The sequence below is a fragment of the Cyanistes caeruleus genome, chromosome 3 (genome assembly GCF_971803275.1).
Source record: "Cyanistes caeruleus chromosome 3, bCyaCae1.hap1.1, whole genome shotgun sequence".
Lineage (NCBI taxonomy): Eukaryota > Metazoa > Chordata > Aves > Passeriformes > Paridae > Cyanistes > Cyanistes caeruleus.
This window is the reverse complement of record NC_141703.1, coordinates 48,796,371-48,819,206: the sequence shown is the minus strand read 5'-3', so window position 1 is coordinate 48,819,206 and position 22,836 is coordinate 48,796,371. Positions and strand designations below refer to the sequence as shown.

The 22,836-nt window shown below is 35.0% G+C and overlaps 1 protein-coding gene across 50 annotated transcripts in view; it reads right to left on the bottom strand.

Moving 5' to 3' along the window:
- The window catches only part of MYCBP2 (MYC binding protein 2), a 171,761-nt gene that overhangs the window by 22,680 nt on the left and 126,245 nt on the right, over positions 1-22,836 (bottom strand). For 13 of the 50 annotated variants that reach the window (XM_086880920.1, XM_086880922.1, XM_086880925.1 and 10 more), the window contains 10 exons: positions 20,637-20,762; positions 17,106-17,291; positions 10,500-10,601; positions 6,056-7,699; positions 4,992-5,161; positions 4,362-4,606; positions 3,515-3,682; positions 1,678-1,835; positions 1,062-1,261; positions 641-790 (listed from right to left, as the gene is read on the bottom strand). In XM_086880920.1, coding sequence (XP_086737046.1) covers positions 641-790; positions 1,062-1,261; positions 1,678-1,835; positions 3,515-3,682; positions 4,362-4,606; positions 4,992-5,161; positions 6,056-7,699; positions 10,500-10,601; positions 17,106-17,291; positions 20,637-20,762 — 3,149 coding nt within the window. The remainder of the gene's footprint in view (positions 1-640; positions 791-1,061; positions 1,262-1,677; positions 1,836-3,514; positions 3,683-4,361; positions 4,607-4,991; positions 5,162-6,055; positions 7,700-10,499; positions 10,602-17,105; positions 17,292-20,636; positions 20,763-22,836) is intronic. The other 37 variants (XM_086880933.1, XM_086880937.1, XM_086880956.1 and 34 more) reach the window with 4 other exon arrangements.

Genomic DNA, 22,836 nt, shown 5'->3' with positions numbered 1-22,836 from the left:
AGCACTAGCATGATTTTATTTGAGCAATTCATTGTGGACATGATAATGTTATAAATCAGAGCTAAATCTAGAAGAGGGTGTATGAAGATATCTTTTGAGAGTCTGATGTATTACACCATTTTGCATGCTACATTTTCAGAACTAGTGAGTTTTTTTAAATCACTAAATTAAGTATACTTAGTGCACATATAATTACTTATTTTTATATATACACATACACAGCAGTATGTAAATTAATTATGTATTTTTATAATGAGCTATGGACTTTTCTTATAACACTGGAAGACACAGTAAACCAAAACACAAAGCTTCTTTAAAAAATATTTTCTCTTTAGTCACAGGGCAAAGGAGGAATAAAAAGCAAATGGTTATTCTTTTAAAATACAATGTACTTGTGCTTTTTTTGCATTCTTATTTCTCACAAATACTAAAAAATTATGCTTTAGAAGACCACATGATTCATCAGTACATAGAAAGTGATGAATCAGAAGAAAAATTAATCTATGTCTATAAAATTAATTCAACTACAATTTCAGTTTATTTAGTTTCAGTTTTTGTTCCACAGAGGAGGATCAAAGAATTTTTTTTTCACATGGAAGTATATCTAATTTGCCTACAAAATAAGCAGAACCTCACTTACTTGTTCTGCATTTTCTTTATTTGATTTATTTTCTTCATCCTCTTCTTCTTCAGGCTCTACAGGTGCAGGAGTCAGGGAAGCCACAAAATGCCATAAAATATCATGAAGAGAAGTTGTTTGAATGACATTACAAAGAAGCCAGTTGAAGGCCTAAAACAAATTATATACAAGGAGTTACCAACTGGTTAAGCAAACCTGGAGTAAAATTATTTCCTAAACCATTTATGTAAGGAGGTGATGATTTGGACAGGCAAATAAAATGTCAAGGTCTTCAAGTAAGACATTACTGCTCTGTAGCTAAAACAGTTTATTAAAATGACAACTATATTGCAGGGAACATAGCATAATCTTAAAATAATTCCAAGACACAATTTACAACCACCTTATTTTAATCATACAAAAACCATCAGTATGTGAATACCTCCATGGCAAAGACTCGACAAGCAGATTTCCGTAAGGCTTGTTTCATTGCTATTTCAAGTCCTTCCAGATCATGATGCTGGATTACAAATGCCAATACTGGCCACTGGAAATTTCTCTCTCCTTTGGAAAGAGAGCTGTGGGCGGAGATTAACCGAGAAAGTTCAGGAGATGGATGTCTCAGGAGAGAGGACCCCACTTCTATTCAAAAGCATAAAAATATGCATACATTAGATTCCTTGTGCATTTCAATTTTATAGCCACAGTAAAAATTAAAAGCAATAAAGCACTTTCAGATTTGTTTGTTTTTTCTGAGAGAAACTGCATTAAAAAAGCAATATGAAATAATGATGCTTCAACTGAGAAAGAAAATACCACCTTCACTTTTAAATCAGGCACAGAAGATACACAACAAATTTTAGAATTACAGTAAATCCTAATCCAATTTTAGGCTAATTATGTGCCTATTACCAAACACCTAATGTTTACTATCATTTTGTTTTATAACTAAGAAGTCACTACATTTATTTATAAAAAAACATATTTGTCTACAGTTTCCAAGAAGAAGTGCAAATCCTTGAATCATTCTTCCCTGCTTCTGATGTCTGTGCTCTTACCCGCATCTCCACTGTTGACTCGTCTCCTGGGGATTGCCTTTACACGTGCTGGCAAAATTGAGTGCTGTTTGTCATATTCTGATGCAACAACTGAATATGATCTTTGAAAGACTGTGCGCTTTGCAAGATCTGTATCTGTGATTGGACTGGTTTCCAAACTATAAAGAAATCAGGGAAGTAATACACCCATTAACAAATACATAAAGCATATCTGAATTAGACACCAATAATTAATAAGGGTACATGCATTTCATAATCACAATGTTACTACTGCATGAAACTTTTCTTATGTACCTAATAACTGTTTAAATGCTGGAAAAGAAGGAACACATGTTAGAATTACACATGGTGAAAAAGCATGCAAAGTGCTTTATAAACAAATGTAATGATGAAGATGATGAGTTCCAAGAATTTAGGTATTTCTTGTAGAGAGATACAAACATTCAGATCATGCCTAAATTGAAGTTTCAGACCAAACTTCTCCTGAGAATGCATGTGAAAACATCTATGAAGTGAATTTTTAATATGCAAGCCAACTGAAATTTAGAACTTTATGTGAAGTAATAGTTTCTAACATCATTAGCCTTAAAGTCAGATTTGAATTGCTACATCTATACCTCTGACATGTTTTACTCCTTACCTTCAGTGGACTTCTTACAGTCTGCAGAAGGACTCCCAGCTTATGCTGTCCCTACAGGCCTCAGGAGACCATGGTGTCCACAGTTTTAATAAAGGAATATACCAATACGATGCACTCTTAAGGAGTTTTGTTAGAAAAGTTCTATTTCTGAAAAGACTACATTATAGATTGTAGTATTCCAATAAACTATTTGTGCAGTCAGTATGAAATACAACAAATTGAAATAAAAACAGATTAAAAGCAAATTTTCTCTTCATTACATCCTCACTATAGTATGAGGAATCACTGACATCTGAAAACACTGAGCATCCAAGTAGATTCTGGACTATTATTACTAGTAAGAGCCATTTTTCCCCTGGTGAAACTAGAGTTTTTATAACTGCTTGAATTAGATCACAGTAAACTTAACGAGACAAGAAAGTGGCTTAACCTGGCAGAATCCATCTAGCATTCTTGGTACTAGACAGCATTGTCATTTCTTCAGTGACATTTTCATGTCCCACACAACAAAGCAGCAACACCTGCTTTGGAAAGTGTAAAATAATGGAATTTTTTCCTGTTCAAACTTCCCTTCAGAATGAAATCCTGAAAGGAAAACAGCTACTCCCTTTCAAAAAAGCCCTTATTCTGCACTCAATCAATTGTGGAAAAGAACAGATACACAATCAAAGAAAACCTGCTACATTTTCAGGGAGTTTGCAACAGTTACAGTCCTTGGATCATTGAACTTTGATCACTTCTTCAGTTCTGTAGATTCTGGAAAATTTTCTCTATGGGAAAATAAGCAGGCCTAAAGTATAGGCTATAGATAAATTTCCCTGTATGGCAAGAGTCCTTGTCAACTGAACAAAATTTTTGTATTTGGGTTCTAAACCCAGGATCTTTCCAGAGAGAAGTAACTGGTTTGAAGAACAGTAAAAAAGTTTCAGTTCTGATTTGTATATTCCTTGTGTATTTACATATTCAAACATACTCCACTGCTAACAGGTGAAAATACACCTGATATGCTACGATTCACCAAAAATTTCCTAAATACAGCTTCATATGCTTTTGGCTTTTATCCTGCCATTTTAGAGACTGATCTTATACTTCAACTTCTTAACTGCAGCAATGTTTTCTTTTTTTTTTTTTTTTTTAATTGGTGTTCTGCTACTGCTTTAATACTTGTATGTAGTACCTAGAAGTACAAGGAAGTACCTTGGGGGCATAGATTTCATGTTACTCTCTGGCTCTTCGAAGACATTAGGGCTTGCGTCAGGAGTAACTGAGATGTATGGTGCAGGTACTGAAGTTGAGCGCAAGTATCTCATCTCATCCTGAAAGAGGTTGTCATCCTGGTACCCAACAAAATTTTCATGATGATGCCTACACCAAATGAGATTTTTGGATTAGTATTAAAGATTAAAAATTGCTGAAACACACACATACACGAAAGTAATTTGCCAATACGCTTCGTCAGCCAACGCTGTTCACTTATCCTTCACCTATTAAGGCTTTTAAGCTGTTTGTGAATTTAAATGTTCACAGAAGATACAATGGCATTCTCAACCAAGAGGTAGTGGGGATCACCCTTTTCTTTCTTTTAGTATTTTCATCAGGTATTTCCAGAATGTATTTTAAGCCCAAATGTCTACCCAACATAAAGGTGACACACTACAGTGAAATTTACTTAGAATTACCAAGTAAGCACAAGTCTTCTGGTTTCCTTTTTACTATTTTTAACTGTGAAGAGAAAAAAGTAGCACGTATGTGTACTACTAACACACCAAGTTAAACTCCTTGGGAAATTCTGAATTCTTTGGACAGAAACTAAGCTGTTATAAAACACTTAGCATCTGAAAGCTACTTGGGGCATATTTGACTCTAGGAGAAAATGCAATCTGAAAAATGGAACATCATGGATCAAAACAGAGAGAAAAAAATCATGAAGAACTAGGAAAATGTGTCTTTTTCTATGTAAGTTTCAGTTTAGTTTACACATTTTTATCCAACACTCTACATAGATGAGTGTTCAAATCAATATTCACACACTTCCTTTAATTACCTTGCTAATGTCTGTAGATAGAGACATGGCATCTTAATGGGAAAGTCTTCAGAAATTCCTTCTTTGAGACTGGGAAGTTGAGATTGGAATGCTTTTGCAGGGTTATAGCAGAGGATACTGGGCTCAGCAGCACTACTCAGTGACAGTAAATACAGTGCATTGGCTTTAATCACTTGATGAGCTTCCATAGTTGGCAAGGCACGAGGTGTCTTAACTTGCATTGGTTTTCTCCTTGATTGTTTAATCTAGAAAAATTTAAATATCGCATAATTAAATTCACCACAGGAAAATCTGACAACCTAGCTCATAATAGCTGCTTAATTCTACCTGCTGTGAAATACCTTCTATGACAAAACACATTACTATTACTTTCATACCTTTGCAAACATTTAATGAACAGCTGATAGATTTGCCATTTGCCTAAGGATTAATTTTGCATGCAAATATTTTCAAGAAGTTTAGCTTAAAAAATAAAATTAAATTAGCATTGTTAACATCAACATATTTGCATACTTTAAGCAAGATTTTGAAATTAGTCCTTGAAGACCAGTGCACGAAAAACACCTTTTGTACTATTCCCATTAAAAACATAGCACTAATAAGCAGAAAGTTAAACATAGCCGAAAATACCTTCTCTCTTGCAGCTGCTTGCTTTTCACGGAGATACTTTTCTCTGCATCGATCGCACACCAAATACCACGTGCTCCCTCCAATGCCACCATCGCCACAATTCCCAGCCCATCCTCCACAGAAGTGCCCAATGCTGTTGTAACCTTGGCCACCTGCATAGCGGCCACAACCTACAAGGGGGAAAGGTGAAAACAAATTATTTCAAATGCAGGATTCTTACTCTACTATTTATTGCTGTAAAACAGGGATGAAGAGGGGATAAAAGAAGATGCTTGTCTTTTCCTGGCCTAATTTTCTACTTTTCTGTATGTCTGAATTGGTTACAAAACAAGGTTCTTGTGTGTTCTTGTCCATGTGTCCTACCAGTGTCCAAAGAATACAAATGCACTGTAGTTTTCAAGTTTTTATAAAGAACTTGTCCAAAGCATGAACAGCTCCCTATTCAGACAGCAAAGTTACGGTAAGGTCAGTATTATAAGTTAGCCAACAATATCTGTAACGTAAGGATAAAAATCTCACCTCCTAGGTAACAAAGCTTAAGAGGGAATGGAGGGTATTCTTTTGCTGATTAGAGGTTCTCAGAAAGATTCAGGACTTTAACTCTGCACACACAGAACTAAAAAAAAAGTACATACCAACAAGTACCTCAAAAATATTAAGTTATTGATAACCAGTATTGACACGGCAGATTAAAGTTTTCTACTATTGACAGAACAGCAGAGTAGATCAGTAACAGGAAACTTCTGTCAATGTAGAAACTCTAACTGACCGATCTCATTTTTATTTCCAAATCCTAAAGTTCAAAACATGGCATGTTTCTGAAGAGCTATTGTAAAGTCAGAGCATTTTTTTAACCTTGTTTCAAACAACTTTGAAACTTTAGATCCATGACTACTTAAAATTATACACAGGGATGTACAAAGAATCTATATGCAAGTATAACTGTTAATTTAGTGTATATAATAGAAAGGATAGCCTGACACATTTTTGTAACAGTAACTAACACCAAAACATGTGTGAAATACACTTTGTGGACGGCCATAGGAATTAAAATGCAGTCTTACCTGGATGAGCTTGTCTCATGTGGTAAGTCACTGGATATGGATGGGATTCTCCACATAACTCACAGATGGTGTCTTTTTCAGGTCCTCCCACTGCAAGCTGGGCCATCTCACCAAAAAGATTTCCCCTTGGCCTAGCCTCAACCTTTTCTTTTTTCTTTTTCTCCTTTTTGGCTTTCTTGTTATCTTTGTCACTTTCCTTCTTCTTTAACACTGCACAAGAACCAGGACTTGGAAAAATCATGTTTTGGGAAGCTGCTTTAATAGTTGCTAAAGAAATATCTTCCCAGAAAGCTACTAAATGCTGCAGTGTTAATGGAAGAGGAGACTTGGATTTCATTGTGTGATGACTGGATGTTTCAAAGGAGGTAGTTTCAGTTTTTCCATCCTCACACTTTTCATGCAGAGGGGGTTCTTTCAACATTGAGAGGACTTTGTTTTTATTGATGCTACCCATTTTAGATATATCTGGTCCATGAGGTGAGATGTTGAACATGTTAAGAGCAGATGATATTTCCAATGAATGTCTATTTTTCAGCTTGGTTTCTTTTTCCTCTGCAGGTTGTTGAGTAAGACTGCTTCGTATGGGTGCATGCTCTTTGGACAGCTCTGGATTAAACTTCAAAAAGGATGAGCATGCCATGGCATCATGAACTATTCCTTCATGCCAGAGAAACGCTGCAAATACGGCTCGAGCACATTCTGCAACAGAAGGTGACATTGCTTGCTTGGCAGGCTCTATGGGCTTTGATCCATCTCCTTTGAAAAGGAAGTTGGATTTTTCCTTTTTGGGTCTTGTGTGCCTGCCAGCACATTTACGGCTCACTTTTGGAGAGGCTCTCATGTCTTGCTCATCCTTCAGTGGTGCTTTTCCAATGCTGAAATGAACTTTATTAGAACCATCATCCAGACTTCTGAATTCGGTGTTGTCTTCACAGGTGGTATCTGTAATGCTGTCAGTCTTTAAAGTACTTGAAGTACAGACTTCAACTACCTCACTGTGAAGATTTTCTTGTACGACATGAGGGGAAGGAGCTCTGTTTTCAGTTTCTGGTGCAGATATCCCATCTTTTGCAATTATTTTTGGTTTGGGTGAAGTGGACCTCCCCCTTAAGGGTTCTGTTAGTGGCACTTTCTTTTTGCGAAGGGTATCTGGATCTAATGTGTAAGAATCTGATTTGGAGCGTTCTCGAGGAGGATCAAGCTTTGTTTTTACAGGGGATGAAGCTTTCTGAGGTAGAGGTTTGTCATGGGGTGATGAGGATCTTGGAGAACTAGCACCAGATCTAATACCTGTAAGTGTCTTTGTCTTTGGAGAAGATGACCGGGTTCCTGGCCCTGGAGATTCAGCTCTCAGACCAGGAGTTGTTCTTCCATCAGTTTTTAGTGTTTGTAAAGTGTTATGATTTGGCGACAAAGACCTGCTGTGCGAGTCTGACCGCAACTTTGCAGCATCTGATTTCAGCATCAGACACTCACTGGCTGATAAGCCATCGGTATTTCTGGGTTTCTTCTGCTCGGCAGTGGCTCTGTTCATTCGCACATCAAGCTTGGGTGACCTGCAGTCAGCTCTGTGCTTTGATGACATGTCTGACTTTCCTGCTGGAGAAATTGGTCTAGCAGCTCCTGTGAAATTCATTCGGTCACCTGTATAATATTTCATAATTGAATTGTTACATGTTGACAGCGACACCTTTTATAGTACAAAACAAGAACTAAAGACCTGAACACAAGATAAACACCAAACCCATGCTTCTGTTCACATCAAAATGAAAGGAAACATGAAGGGATCTTATTCCCCCTAGAACACTTTTGATACATTTCTTTTCCCAAAGATACACAGAAACAAGTGTTAGGAAGATTTTACAGAGAAAACACTACTATGGAGGTATCAAAAGGCACAGTTCACTCTTTCTACAAAACTCTAATAAAGGAAGCACAATTTACATCCTTTGGTAAAATTATAGGAGTTAACTAAGTTTACCACAGTAGCAACAGAAACCCAGGACTGTTTATTTATTATCTCAACGTGTGACAGGCTGACTGCAACAGGAACTTTCTTTAATGCTCAAAAGTTGGGAATTGTAGGAAGTAAACACTGTTGATAAGGCAAATTGGGCAAGAGGCTTGCAAATATGCTCAAAACTAATAAAATGAATATAAATATTCAATATTAGAAATAAAATGAAAACTAATAAAATGAAACTGATAATCTAAGGAATTTACTTTTTTAAGTCCACACCCAATGTTCTGCTACCAAAACAATTAAAACCCTCCTTCCAAAACAACAAACCCACTTTTTTCAACCACTAAGTTGGCCAGGCCAACTCTGGTCAATGATGTCCTCCTACTTTGATGCACTAATTGATCATTCCTATGCATACTGACTTTGTACATATATTAATCTACAGAGCTGTAAGACTGTAAGAGCTTTAAGAACTACAGGCAGCTTAGTACAAGTGCATGCAAAACAAGTATATGCAAAAAGTAGTTTATTAAGGCAATCTGCTTCTGATATCTCTGTGAACCCAGTCTCTCTTGTAGAGCTGTATTTTGAAAATTAATCCAAGCAATATGGCAATTACTGGCGAGCAGTGCAGCAGTTAATACAGCTGTTTCTCCATAAATCCTTACACTGCAAAATCTTGAATGCAGAGTTAAATCCTTTAGATTTGAATGGGTTTTCATTAATCAGACATGGGAAGTGTTTCCCTAGTAAAGCCTGCAGATTTAGGACACAATGCTTAGGAATATTTTACTTTCCTAGGTATTAAAAGGTTATTTGCACTTGTCTAGGCATATTTTTGGGAAAACAACTACTTGTTAAAAAATGCAGTTTCAATTAATCAGAATATTTGCAAATTTAAGCCTCGATTTGTAACGGGAACTGGATAGACAGTCACCTTTTATCTAATACCTTCAGTATTAGAAAATGTGAAATCAGTGGCTACTTTCTTATGCATTATGGGATCTGAAGCAACTTCATGCAGTTCTCAATCACCAACCCTTACCCCCCCCCATGCTAGAAAATATATAGATGCATTTTTTCCTACTATTATCTCTCTATAAAAAAAAAAAATTTGAAAAATTTTGAACAAAATTTAGCAACCAAGATGTTTCCTCAGGTTACAAAAAATTATTATTTATTTGCTATTTCCATATTTAAATACCTCACAATAAAATTAACAACAACAGGAAAAAGTGAAGGTAATGAATTATATTGGAATATTTAACAAACCTGAAAGTTAGGATACTCTCCTGCCTTCCCAAGACATGGCAGAAGTTCATGCTTTTTGGAGCAGAGAAGAAATACTGTGTCTGTATTACTACTATGATGTATTATTCAGGAATAATACATCAAAACTATAAGCAATAGAATATAGCATCTAAAGTATTTATCATCCTAATCAACTTTGAGAATCTAATCTGTCTTTATTTTTACAAGTTCTATAAATTGTTTTTCACTTGGAGGGGGGAGGTGGAATAAGAAGGCAAAAAATAATATGGTATATTGTGGTTTATAAAATGATTGTTCTTGCTAAAAGAAAAAACAAAGAAGTTTCAGAAATATCAGTCCAAACATTTCAACCATTCCAGCTTAGTTATTCAACATTTATCCTGATGAGCTACTTTGTGATAAATTCTGAAATGCAAATTGGAATTACTTTCATACATGTTTTTTCCAGTTTGCGAGATGAGAAAATACTTTAGGTTGAAGCTTTTACAGAATGCTTCATAAAAGAGAAAAATAAAAGTGAAAAGATGACAATCATTTTAGAGGACAAAGAACACTTCAAGTCATTCAGCAAAGGATCAAATTTAAAGTCCATGCATGATGAGCAAATACCAATACCACAGCAATGACAAAAACATTCCATAACATATAACAGCTTATGAAAGGTATAGCCTAGCAATGGCTTCCAAAACCAGAAGTATTTTGTATTTTAAAAAAACACAGGTTTGGATTTGAACATATAGAGATAAATAATCCTAAGCAGTATTCAAGATTATCAACACAAAAAGAAAAAACTCCCAAAGGAAAAACTGCACTAAATAGCAAGGTGCTTTGTGTGTAAGCAAAAAAAAAAGTCCCAGATTTTATTTCCTGCTTCTTCTTATATACTTCTTTTGCCTATTGTTTGAAAACAGGTATAATTAGACTAACAGTCACTTTCCATTTCACAAAGCAGAGATGGCTAAGATTGTCTATCATGGAGTTGCTCCAACTCAGCAAGGCAACACGAAATGATTACATCAGATGAGCTCCCAACAAATACCAAACTTGAACATTTGCTTTCAAAACATTATTTTATGAATGAAAACATTCATTCATTAATTTACATAAATTAAATGAAAATGAATGGAAGGAGAGAAAAAAACCCAAACCCAAAACATTTTGCAGGTAAAAAAATCTGAATAACCTTGCTATGTTGGCATGCATACCCACCCTTCAGTTTGTGAGAGAGAGATGAAATAGCAGAGGCAGGCCCAGCTACATCACTAGTTTTGTAAATACGCTCACGAGAAGCAAGGCAGCAGGATGGAGTTTCTACAGTGGAAAACAGTTGCACAGAAGCAGCACAGATTCAATGGAAAAGCAGCAAAGATAAAAACAAGCATTTCAAATGATATGCATCTTCTTTGTTATGTATTCTGAATTCAGTGTTTAGATTCCTACATTAGTTTTAAATGACAGCAGCTTGTAGTAGAATGTGGTAGATCAGTTTCCTTGATCTAAAAATCCTGCAATTTCAGTATTAGTTTCCAGGACATACAATGTAATATATGGGGACTAGCCAATAAGATTTATGGTTTGTTATAAAACCCAGCAGTGTCTAGTTTTGAACTGAACCTGGCTTTGAAACGTTAACATTTAATTTAATATTTAATCTGTAAATTCAGAAATTAATTATTTAGAATTTCAATATAGCCTTCCAGATGATCAGCTTACACATTCTTTCATGTAAGTTAGAGAACATCTAATTATTTGTCTTGGAGTCTCGTTAATCACCGTAACAAATGAAATAAAAATATTAAACACATCAAAACTCTCCATTTTCAAAAGGGATTGCATCTCAATAATGTAATGTTTTGATAAACTTCACTTATGTAATGATGAGCTCCTCAATACAAGAGACATAAGATGCAGATCTAGCAGCAGATGAGTGTCTACAGTACATGAAAAAAAACTGTAACAGCTTTAAAAATAATTTTGACTGAAGGAAAATTCTGATGTCATCCATGATAATCTCAGCAGTGTTTGCTGACATCAAATCTGTTAGAAAGACCGCTCTACAAAAATTAAACTTTGAGAAAAATAATAAAGACTTTTTGTTTCAGTGTATTATTTTTTCTAATTTTTCTATTTTTTTTTTTCTGGTTTTAAATCTAATTCTAATTCCTATTCCTTCCTTTGGGGAAAAAAAAAGTAAAATTCTTAAGTAATAATTAGAAGACACTGTTTTAGATACATCCTTCTGTACAAATGGACTAAGGCAGCTGTACTGAAATTAAATAATTGCAATTCCTACACTATTTAAGACATCTTTTTGTTCTGGTAATACATTTACTAACTTGTACACATCAACTTACCAAGCCTGTCTCCTTATGCAATAAGCTATGCTTCTACAAACTCTACAATGAGAAGGTGTTCATACATTTGAAGGATGAATTTAATTCTTTAAAAAAATAAATGAATCCTTAATTTCTCAACACTGTATTAACACAGATTTAACACCAGTATTACCTAATTTTGGTATCTAAAAATGATATGAAGAGATCCATAATAACTATAAAGCTTCTAAGTAACACCAACAATTTTTAAAGGTAAAGGCAGACAAACATTAGGAGCACAAAACAGCAGTAGCAGCAAACCTAAAAATGTCAATTTGATACACTAGCATCCCACTCTATGAATAATTAGTTAAAGGAAAATCTTTATAAAATCCACTTTCATGAATGCACTTTTATACTTCATTTTTTCACTGTGTCTGAGAACACTTACATTTTATAATGTTGTAATCTAGTGTTGAATGATGTACTACAATTATTAAACCATTCCAAGGAGATTTTGGATCCAAGAGTACGACAATCTACATATATCTGGGCTAACAGGACAGCCTCAGGGACCAAGACTTTTATCAGGACTCCCTCTTTCTGAAACATCCTCAAAGACTATAAAGACTTGAAATACAAGGCAGGCAAGGCCTGTCTCATGAGCCATTTGAATGTGACAGTGTGCCTTTAGTCAAGTTCTTTCCTTCAACATGGAAATAAGTTCCAGCTTGAAAAGCTACCCAATATGGAAATGTAAGAGGCAATTCAGTTTCTATGGCAGGATACAGTCTTTTAACAGCTGTACCTACTTCCTCTGAGGAAACACAGGAAGCAAGACATGCTACTGACTGGTTCATATGAGTCTTCTTTAAACAAACTCTGTAACAATCACGTAAAATATCACTGGGAAATGGAGTTAAGTTCAATTTCTTCTGAAATGCCACTGCTTTTCTGCATCATGAAGGAGAGCACTGACCTGCCTTTGCTGTGCTGCCTAAGCAATGGATTCCTCTAAAAAACAATGTAATCTTCTTTCGTTCACTTTTACTGACATGAAAATACAATACAGCTGTTAGCTGAATTTCTTCAAGCACTGTAGTCCATGTATTTTTTTTCACCTCCTGAAAATGCTGTATGTCATAGTGACAGCAGGACTCGGACTTCCTTTAGAAATTATTTTTCCAGGAATTAAAGAATGCACTGAAATAAAAACATGCTTATATCTTAAAAAAGAAAAAAGTATTTGGTATGGCTAAAGTAGTCGTATGAGTGAATGAATTAAAGCAAAAGCTGAAACATGGTATCATGAGAAAAATATTAGCAATATTCTATATCAATGGTGAGGTTGAACCACATTAGTTTATTAACTGAAAGAAGCATTCCTATTCTGGAAAGGTAGATTAAAAAAAAATACTTCTATGCTCTTCTAATTTTTAACTACAGCTTTTGAAGGTTTGGTATGAGGAAATTAATTCTAAAAAAACACCTGACGCAATTTGTACTCTTCCTCCAACCTCTACCATACCAGCCCCCCAAGGATGGCTTTGGATTGACGTGGTCAAATGTATGTTTCATATGTACCCTTGCCTATAGAACATGAAAAGCCTAGGTTATGAGACCATTTAATTTAATTTAATTTAATTTAGCTCAAATTTTCAGGAATGATGCCTTGGCAATATGCAGCATCTGAAGAACCAATTAGATCAGTTGTCATTGATTAAACTGATGATTAAAGCACACACAGAAGAGATCACCATGCCTGGTTGAGGAGATTCTCTCCCTTCATTTTACTGAAACACTACCGAGAAGCACATGTTATGTGCTCCATATCTGTGCTGCTGTTTTGTGCACCCTCTGCAGTTTTAGAAAATGTAGAGACCAGCACTGTCATTCTAAATGCAATCTGACCAGCACCTAGATGGGAAAGGAAAAGAAACTGAATGCACAATACTGAAGGGATGCATCAAGGAACTCCTGACAAAAATGGCAGGGACTGATAATAGATGCTTGGACTGCAGCATGGATTGGAAAGGAAGCAGCCTGACAGGACACTGTACTGAACAGCGGCTCAGCACTGCAGTTCTTGCCTGGACCAGGAAGCAGTACCTCAAGCAACCTGCCAGGGCTGCATTGGAAGAGGGTTAACATATCAGAAGTCACAGGGGTCCAAAGATTTTAGCCCAGAAATCCATTCCTCATTTGCAGTATCAACTCAAGTGTGAGGAAACATGGCATAAAGGTCTAACACTGGTGACTGCGAAGTCTCACACTTCCCCTCCTTCAGAGCTCATCAGCCAATCACCACATTTTGGTAACTGATGCTGGGACAGCATGCCAAGATCCTGTTACCCACACTTGCCACATCTAAGGAGATTTATAACCCAGCACATATTGCTGAAGGTTAAGAAACCTTCCATGACCCTATAGGCTTCCACAATTCCCCTACACTCTGAACTCAAATTTGAGTCTTCTGTGCTTTTAACAAAGTTCATTGACAAATAAACCAAGCAACGAATAATAATCTTGTGGCTCTGGGAGTTTGCAGTCACAAGCAAATCTGTTACTGATGATCTTACAAGCTTCTCAGAAGCAAGCATAAGCATAAGCAAGCATAAGCAGCAATTACAGCCTGTTTTGGTCAAATATCCAAGGAAGAAATACACATGAACTTGTGATCTTAATGGAAAAAAATTCTTGCTAAGGCTCCAAGTCAACACAGACTTTCTTACTCCAGGTAGGTTTTGCCAGCTCATTTACCTTTTCTGAACTTTTCATTGCACACAAGACTAACAGAGAATTAAAATAAATGACAAGAGTACCTTAATTTTGTCTGTCCCTGTGAAAAAGAAAACAATCCCTTGTGTAACTATGTCAGAAAATTAGCCAAGGAATTAAGCAGGACAGAACAATCAGTCCTTCACAGAGTTCTAGCAAGTAACACAGAATCGAGTAATAGAGTTTTCCCTTTTGTTTTCTCTAATATCACTTCTGCAACGAATTCTTTGCTATAACAGAGACTTTTTAGTTCTTCAAGTGTCATATCTCAGGAGGTGACTGTCCCAAACAGTAGTATTTCTGAAACAAAATACCAGACACTGTGTTGAAGTATAAAAGGTTGTGACAAGTCCTTTCCTTCTTTCTTAAGTGAATTTGCAAACCAAACCACAAGAACAGAGAAATCTCCTGAAAAACCAGCTACCTACAAACATTTCTAAGGAAAATTACAATCTGTCACTAGCACAAAGTATGTTTATATCAGATCAAGATTTTTCTTCCTATTTCAAAAATCTAAATTAAGGAAATCATTCTGGAAGGCATTCAGCAGGATCCTAGCTTTCCTCATAATTATGCTTCCAAACCAAATTTCTCCCCAGGGGTAGAGATACCTGAGCAGGAGCAGAAAATGTAAATAGCAGACTGAACTATTTAGGCTGACTTGAAATTAAGATTGATCTTCTCTGCAGACAGGGAAATCTAGGCTGGCACACCTTCTTTCAACCCTTAGACTGCCATTAGACTACTTAATATAACAGTACATTGACTATAAACATTCATTTTGATTTTAAAATCTAACTTTACCGCAGGAATCATTTAAGGATGGAGTACATAATTGGAAACTAAAATTAAACATGTCTAGGGCAAAAATTCAATTGACTTGATATGGACTGTTAAGACACATTGTTTAATGAATTTAATTTTTAATTACATTGTTTGGTAACAGGAGGCTATAAAGTGATTTAGAAATAATGAATAAAAATTGAATACTTAAAATGAGTTTCTGTTATAATTCCAATATAACTGCATAAAAGCATTAAATGAACAAGTATATAGATGTAGTCTTACAGGCATCCCTTACAATATGCTGAATTGGGATGAACTTGCACATAGAGGATGAACAAGTTTGCAAAAGCATAAAGAAGTTTGAACAGGAAATCTTCTCCCATATTATTCTTAAATTTTGTGTAAACAAAAATGTTAATATTTCTCTCCCGTATGGATAATTTACATTATCTGAATCAAACCTGACACTGGATAATAAACTGTTTTAAAAAAAAAGTCCTTGTATCATATCACAGTCAGTGCACCAGTACACCTTCTCAGGTTGACAATTTTTGCCCTTCTGGAAGGGCAAATAAGCAAATTTAACTACTTATAATATGTTCCTTATAATATGCTAAGATCTCAAATCAGACATAAATTTGAAAAAGTTTTCTAGTTTCATAGTTTTTTTAATTTGGTAGACCACCAGTGCTCCCCCCCCCACCTCACAAAAAAAAGGCTTCCATTTGAATTGGATCCTTATTAAAACACAAAACATGGATGTAGCTTACTGAATACAGTTTATCTACATGTCTTGGACAGAGAAATCCATTGAGCAAACTCTTGTCGGGCAGTAAAAATGATGCTTTTGTTTTCATACATATATGTCTAAATGCTAAAGGATAAATCTGTAATTTGAAATAAGACAATTAGGTTTATTTTTGATGCAAAGCTGAGTAACTGATTTTACCTCTCTGAACAATAGGGGAAGAGAACCTAAGAGTGATGGGAAAGAATAAATATTTGACAAATTCTCAATGAGGGTGCACTGATGCCACTGGCAATCGGCTATTTTATCTGAATAGAGCTTGGAATATTCTGCTTTCAGGATGTCGGTGTAAGTCCAGCAAAACTACAGAAAAACACAGTCAAAATATTTGATACAGAAATATATATGTATTACATATATATACACATATATCTATATATACACTGACATTGAACCAACAGGGTACCACAAGAAAGAGCTGAGGCACTTTAGAGAGACAGTTTGTAGGAGAAAGGGATAAACTAGCATTCCTGTGACCTGCACTCTAACTGTTCTGCATGTAAGAGAGAATTTAGTGTAGGATCAGCTATGTATCACAAATTTTAAATTTTCATTAATTGAAACAGTTTCTTGTCCTCCCATCAGTAATCACGTTAGCTGATATTCACCTCAGCAAGCAAACTTCCATCACCATGCCAATCTATGAGCACCCAAGAGAAAACTAACAAAGTATTTCTTATGAGTAGTTCCAAGTTATTCCCACTGTCCAGCTATATCCCTAAAGTTAGGAGCAATGACAAAAATAGAAATTTAGGAAGAAAACTTAATAATACCTAGGTACACACTGCAGTGCATTTCTGATGTTAAAAGAATTATCAACATTTTGTACTATATGAAATATTTACCTTAATTATAAACCAGAGTTGAATATTGGAAATGCACTTTCATGACTTGTCTACAGTGAAGAACACATACAAACCCAAAGTACTGTCAATATAAAAATTAAAGTTGAACAAGTATACTTCTCTGGGAGCATTACCTCACATGCTTCTGAATCATGAAAAACTTAAAAAAAAACAAAACCAGAAAGTGCATTGTGGGATGATTAGTAGCTGGTAAGCAACTGAGAACAGCAATGTCAAAGCTGCAAAAATGGACTGATGAGGCAGGTAAGGCTGACAAACTTACTCTGAAGCTGTGGCTGAGGCTGCTGGAAGGAAAGGGGCTGTCCGAACACAAATGGACTGTGGACAAGGGAAGAGGGAGGTTTTGCAGCTTGATCAAAGATGGAAGGAGCTGGGAGATTTGGCCGTGACTGAATGGAATTCAGTATGGCACTCAGTTGGTCACCTGTAGTGGGCAAAACAGTCAAAACTACAACCTGTTACCTGTCATTCTCCAAAAAGGCAGAGTAAAATGGTACTCAAAGTTTAAATGATGATAATAGAGAAAGCTCATAAATCTCATTTAGCCACATACTACTCTGGTTGTGGCTAAACATAAAAATCTCACTCCATGCATGGTAATAAAATCACTGTTTTTTAAGGATCATGGATATTTTACTGCAGTTATTTTAAACATTTCAAAGTAGAGATTTATATTTGTCTTGCTAAAAAATGAAGAGCAGCCAAAGAAAAAAACAGAAATCCCTAGCATTTACAATAATACACACATGCAACAGTACATGCAGAAAAAACATTATAAAAAACTGATGAGAAGGGAAAGCTAACATGTAATCAGGCTTTGGCAAATGTATTTCTGTGCCAATGCTTTGGTAAATATTTACTCATTTTTGGAAATATTTTTAAAAGTATTCTGTTATGCTGTTTTTCAAGGTCAGATTGAAGGTAATTTAAAGAAATCCGTAAGTACCACTTAAGAAATGGAACTGTTTTTCTGAAGAACTACCTACATTTGCTGTGAGGCAAATGAAGGCCTTCAGCTAACTAGCACGTTAAAAACAAGAGTTTTAATTTCTAAATGCCAATTTCGAAAAAATGTGTGCATTAGAAATACATGACGCCTCAGAAGGCCACACCATGTCATAACTTGAAGTATACTTAGTAATATGAGGTAGGACAAACTAAGAATTTGAGCGAATCGCAGATTCGAACCATCACCAGACAACTCCTAACAATGTCACTTTATTCTGCAAATTCCTATAACTTTGACACCATTATGGAAAAGCTAGTAAAAAATTTTAATAGCTTTAATAGCCAGTTTAAATGTAGTTTAAAACTAACAAAAATCACAACATTTTTGGATTATTATCAATTGTCTAAGGAATCAGAGAAAGATCAGCAGATGTATCAACCAGTTTTATCTAAGAACTCCCAAACTACATTTATTTTATTGATATTTTGGGTTAAAAAATAAGAAGAGAAAAATAGCAGAAAATATCTGGAATGCCCCTCTAAATAATCATCTACTGTACTCAATGAATCAATTTTATTTTACTGTTTTGGAAGTAGCATGCCTACTGGAATCTGTACTTCAGCAGCAACCATTCCTAGCTTAGAAACCTAGAAATGATTGAACAACCTGATATAGGGGGGTTTGGACCTAGGTGATCTCTAAGGTCCCTTCCAACACCAGCCATTCTGTGATTTACATCTGACAAACTATTATTCTTAAATGCAACACGCCTAAATCCTGAAATGAGTAATTATTTTAAAGGGAAGAATATCCGAAGAGTAGTTGAAAGTCATCTGCCCACAACAGTCAAATATAGAGGTGGGTAGGGCCAATCACGAGGAGTATTAAAAACTTGCCTGTAACATAGAAAGCTGGAAGAGAGAAGACACAGCTAAATCAAACAGATTCTTTTTGGGAGATAAGTCTTCTTTCTTGTAGATAATACTGTAAACTTAAAATTAACAGTTTTACAGTAGGAAACTAATACCTACTGTAAAACTACATACCTATTATGGGGATCTTTACATTTGATCAGTCATTCTGAAACACTCTTGGATGGGATTGAATTTTCATCAAAACTATATTCCTATTCTGTAGGCATTCCTATAGAAGTACTTTTAACAAACAAGCCCCTCCAAATAAGCGCTTCCTTCAGAAATTCCCCTAAGAGATTGTTCCTGTGCCTTCCAATTTTTATTTTTCACAAAACTCAAAGCTTCTTAGACCTGAGAATACAGAAAGACTGCATATAAAGTAATGGTAGAGCTGAAGAATTCCATTTTTGTGAAAGACCATTGTTCGTTCAATATAGTTGCCAACAACTCTCCACTCTTGGGCAATTCAGAAGGAAATACAGTACACAGACTAAATGAAGTAATGTAGCTGAGTTGCTCATTCACACTAAACATCACAGCTTCAGGGTATGTTGAGAAAATAATGCATACAAAATAGTATGGAATTCAATGCCAGAATTAGCTTCCAAACATTTTGTAACTGTATTATCCCAAAGAAACACCTTTGAAACTGCTTAAAATACAGTAATAAAGAGAATCACAATGTCTTCAGAAATCAGGATGTCTGTTAGCACATTCATCTCTAAGATTTTATCTTTGGACAAAGAAAAAAAAATTTGTCTTAGTATGTTTTTGCAGGAAAAAGAACAGATAATATTTCTGCACTATTACACAATTGACATTGAGAGACAAGCTGCAATACTGCCTCACATCTTAGGCAATTCCACTTTCGTAATTCCACCATTACTCTGAAATGAGTATGGATGAACTGGGAAAAGAAGGTTTAAAAGGCTCTATAAAACAAAATGAAAAGAAATACTTTGACTTATCCAGCCTTTGTCCAAAAAAGAGGGTTTCCTATAATAATGCATGGACAAGTATGAACCACTCTCTATACAGTAAACCTCTGAAAAATGATATAAAACTATTTCATGTTGTGACATTAACAGACTAGACTATTTAGGAATAATTATTTTCCTGATCTTCTCTCCTTTAAAATAAGTTTTAAGTGATTTTATTTAGGATAACATGAAGAAATATATGCTGGTGCTTAAAAACAGATAGCATACCTTAGGCCCCTATTTGTAGTGGCATGGACTATAGCCATGTGAGAATACAGTGACAGAGCTTCACTCAAGGAAAGTCCTTTCTGTATTAATAAATCTACTAGAACTAACCAAGAAATGAACAGAAGGTATGCAGTTTGAGATTATTTTGATGACTTTTATATATGTATTTAGGTCTTGTCAACAAAATAAACCATGATTAAAAGAAGTAACTATTTTATATCAGCAAAAACCCCCTAGATTTTATTTATTTCCCAGCAGTCGTAACAGGTATCCATGTGATTGAAAGGTAACTTCAGTTTTATGACTGTTTTTTTTTAATTTCACAACAAATTTTAAATGGCATATTTTATCTTGTTGACCTATTAAAGGCACTTAAGTTGTCAAGATAGATGACAAATGTTTCTGGAATTTTAAAAACATGCACTTTCTAAATGAAATAGTTTTTTAATCCTGTTTCAAATGTATTTTTCATTTCAGCATTTCAGTTTTGTGCCTACCACTGCAGAAATTCACAGCTAACTTCCAAATCTTTGTTGATCCTTTTTATACAGAATACTTAGACTGAAAAAAACTAAAGCAGAGAAAAAAGCAGTTTTAACACTTTGCAATTCACTATACTACTTCTTGGACAGGATCTGTGTTACCTAAAAAAGCAGAAAATTACTAATAAAATATAAACAAAGTTAATATAATTTTTAAAAAATACAAGTGTAAAAACATACCTTTGTTATTTCCAAGGCCATAATCAAACCCTTGTCCATTACTACAGCTTGTCCCCTTACTGAAAGCTTGTATTGAAAAAGGACTTGGGGGAGGAGTCTGCACATTTTGATCTAGAAGGACTTGCTCTGTAAAAAAACCATATCACTTCAGAGTTAGACCTCTTAGTAACAGATTCACATTATAAAGATGAGTCACAAAGCAAATGAGTGATATTTATTTCCACCGATAGCACTCTTCCTCTCATCTAAATTCTCTTCAAAAAAACCCTGCTCTTCAGAACTCATGCTCTAAAATATAAAGACAGAGGACTTAATACCATGTAGACGGTTTTTTGTTTGACTGTGTTGTTGCCAGCTATGCCATTATTTGACACTTGTTTTTTTCCAGTAACATCATTCAGCAGTGTTTACTCTTTGGATAGCAATTGTTAAAATCCCTCTGACAAAGCAAGGTGGAGAAAGGATGGTTTTCAGAGTGGAAACTCAGAGCCAATAAACATTTAATTGTGGCTACCCCTGATAGTCCACAGGACACAAGACATTTTTTCCTGACAGATTTATTTGTATCTGTAAATGAGTACTATAATTTTGCTTTCTATGTGACACTAAAGCAACCTCCGACCAAAAGCAACTTGGAGTATTTAATAATATTCAGAACTATAGTAAATTAAAATAAATGAGACAGAATCCACTTGACTATTTAGATTTACAGAGAAATTACTGACTTAATGTGGTCAAAAATACCATTACAACTGACAATACATGAGAAAGCATTCAGAAACAATATCCCAAATGCAGATTTAAAAGCTTGAGCTGGCACCTTGAAAACCTCTTCTTTCTTGTCAGTGTACTAAAATTAACATGGATTAAATTAAAAAAACCCACAACTCTTCAAAAAGTAATTTTTTAAAAACTGCATTTCAGGACAAAAGTGCATTTCAGAGTACAAATTATGTTCATACATACATACTATATTCAAGTTAAAAACAGATTACCAGGGAGAAAGCTGGAAATTTAAAAGTCAGTTTATAAACAAAAGGATCTAGAATTTTTTCAATCACAGGCTACTCTAGATCTTGCTGTAGTATTTTAACTGGATGCCTGTCTACAGACCTAGCTATTCAGACTTTTGCCTAGTCTCTGAGAGAAATCCTACCTCATTATGGGAATTTAATTATAATTTTATTAAATAATGAATATACAAATGTAATGAATATGACTGTAATTAAAGATGATGCTATTCACGGATTAAAAACAGACATTTGCAAATCCAGCTAGAGCTCCCGCAGATCCTATTATTTCCCTCTAGCAAAAGCATTGAAACTAGTGATAAATTATTTCTAGATCATTTCATGGCAAATAAAAACAATCGGTTTAAAATAACCTTCAGATATGGCTTAAGTGCATTAAGTTTCACATGGCACTGAGATGGGCTAGGAACCTAGAACAGGTTGAAAAATCTCAGTAATTGCATTAGTAACTGCTTAACCTGCTTTAGCTAGATGCACAAGAGACATCCATCTTCACCCTACCTGTAAAAAGAGATTCATCTAAACAAGATTAACAACTGGCATACTGAGGCACAGGATTCATACCAGAAAGTTTCTGAGATGGTATTTTATGAGCTGTATTGCAGAAATCCTACTACAGAGTTTTGTCCTCAAAGCCTGGAGCTTTAATTTCTGTTTTTCTGTGGTAGCAATGTTATATTCAGAGATGCCCTTCAGTAACAGTGCGTAAATATCAAAAATCCGAAGACACACCTTCAAAAAGGGTCTTGCCTAAAGTCTTCCTGATTTGTGAATTCTTACTTAGAGCACACATATACTTCGAGAAATTTAAGACAATATGAAATGATAGGTCAATTACTGAAGATGAAAAGACTTAAAAATGCAAAATACTGTCAAGTTACTTGAACGTATTTCTCAAAATAAGCACTCAGGAACAGAAGTTTTCGCATACTGTTTAATTTATTAATTTCAGAGAAATTATTTTTTACTGGAAAAGCAAAAAATCCTGTATAAAAATGGAAAATAATGACTTTATCAACCTTATCACTGAATGAATACATGTGCTTTCAACAATAAGGTACTGTTCCAATTCAAAATTATTTAGTTTCTGGAATCTACTGGGGCTCTTTGAGCACCTCAGAACTTGACATTATCAGACAACTAAAAATAGAAAAGCTATGACTACTAAA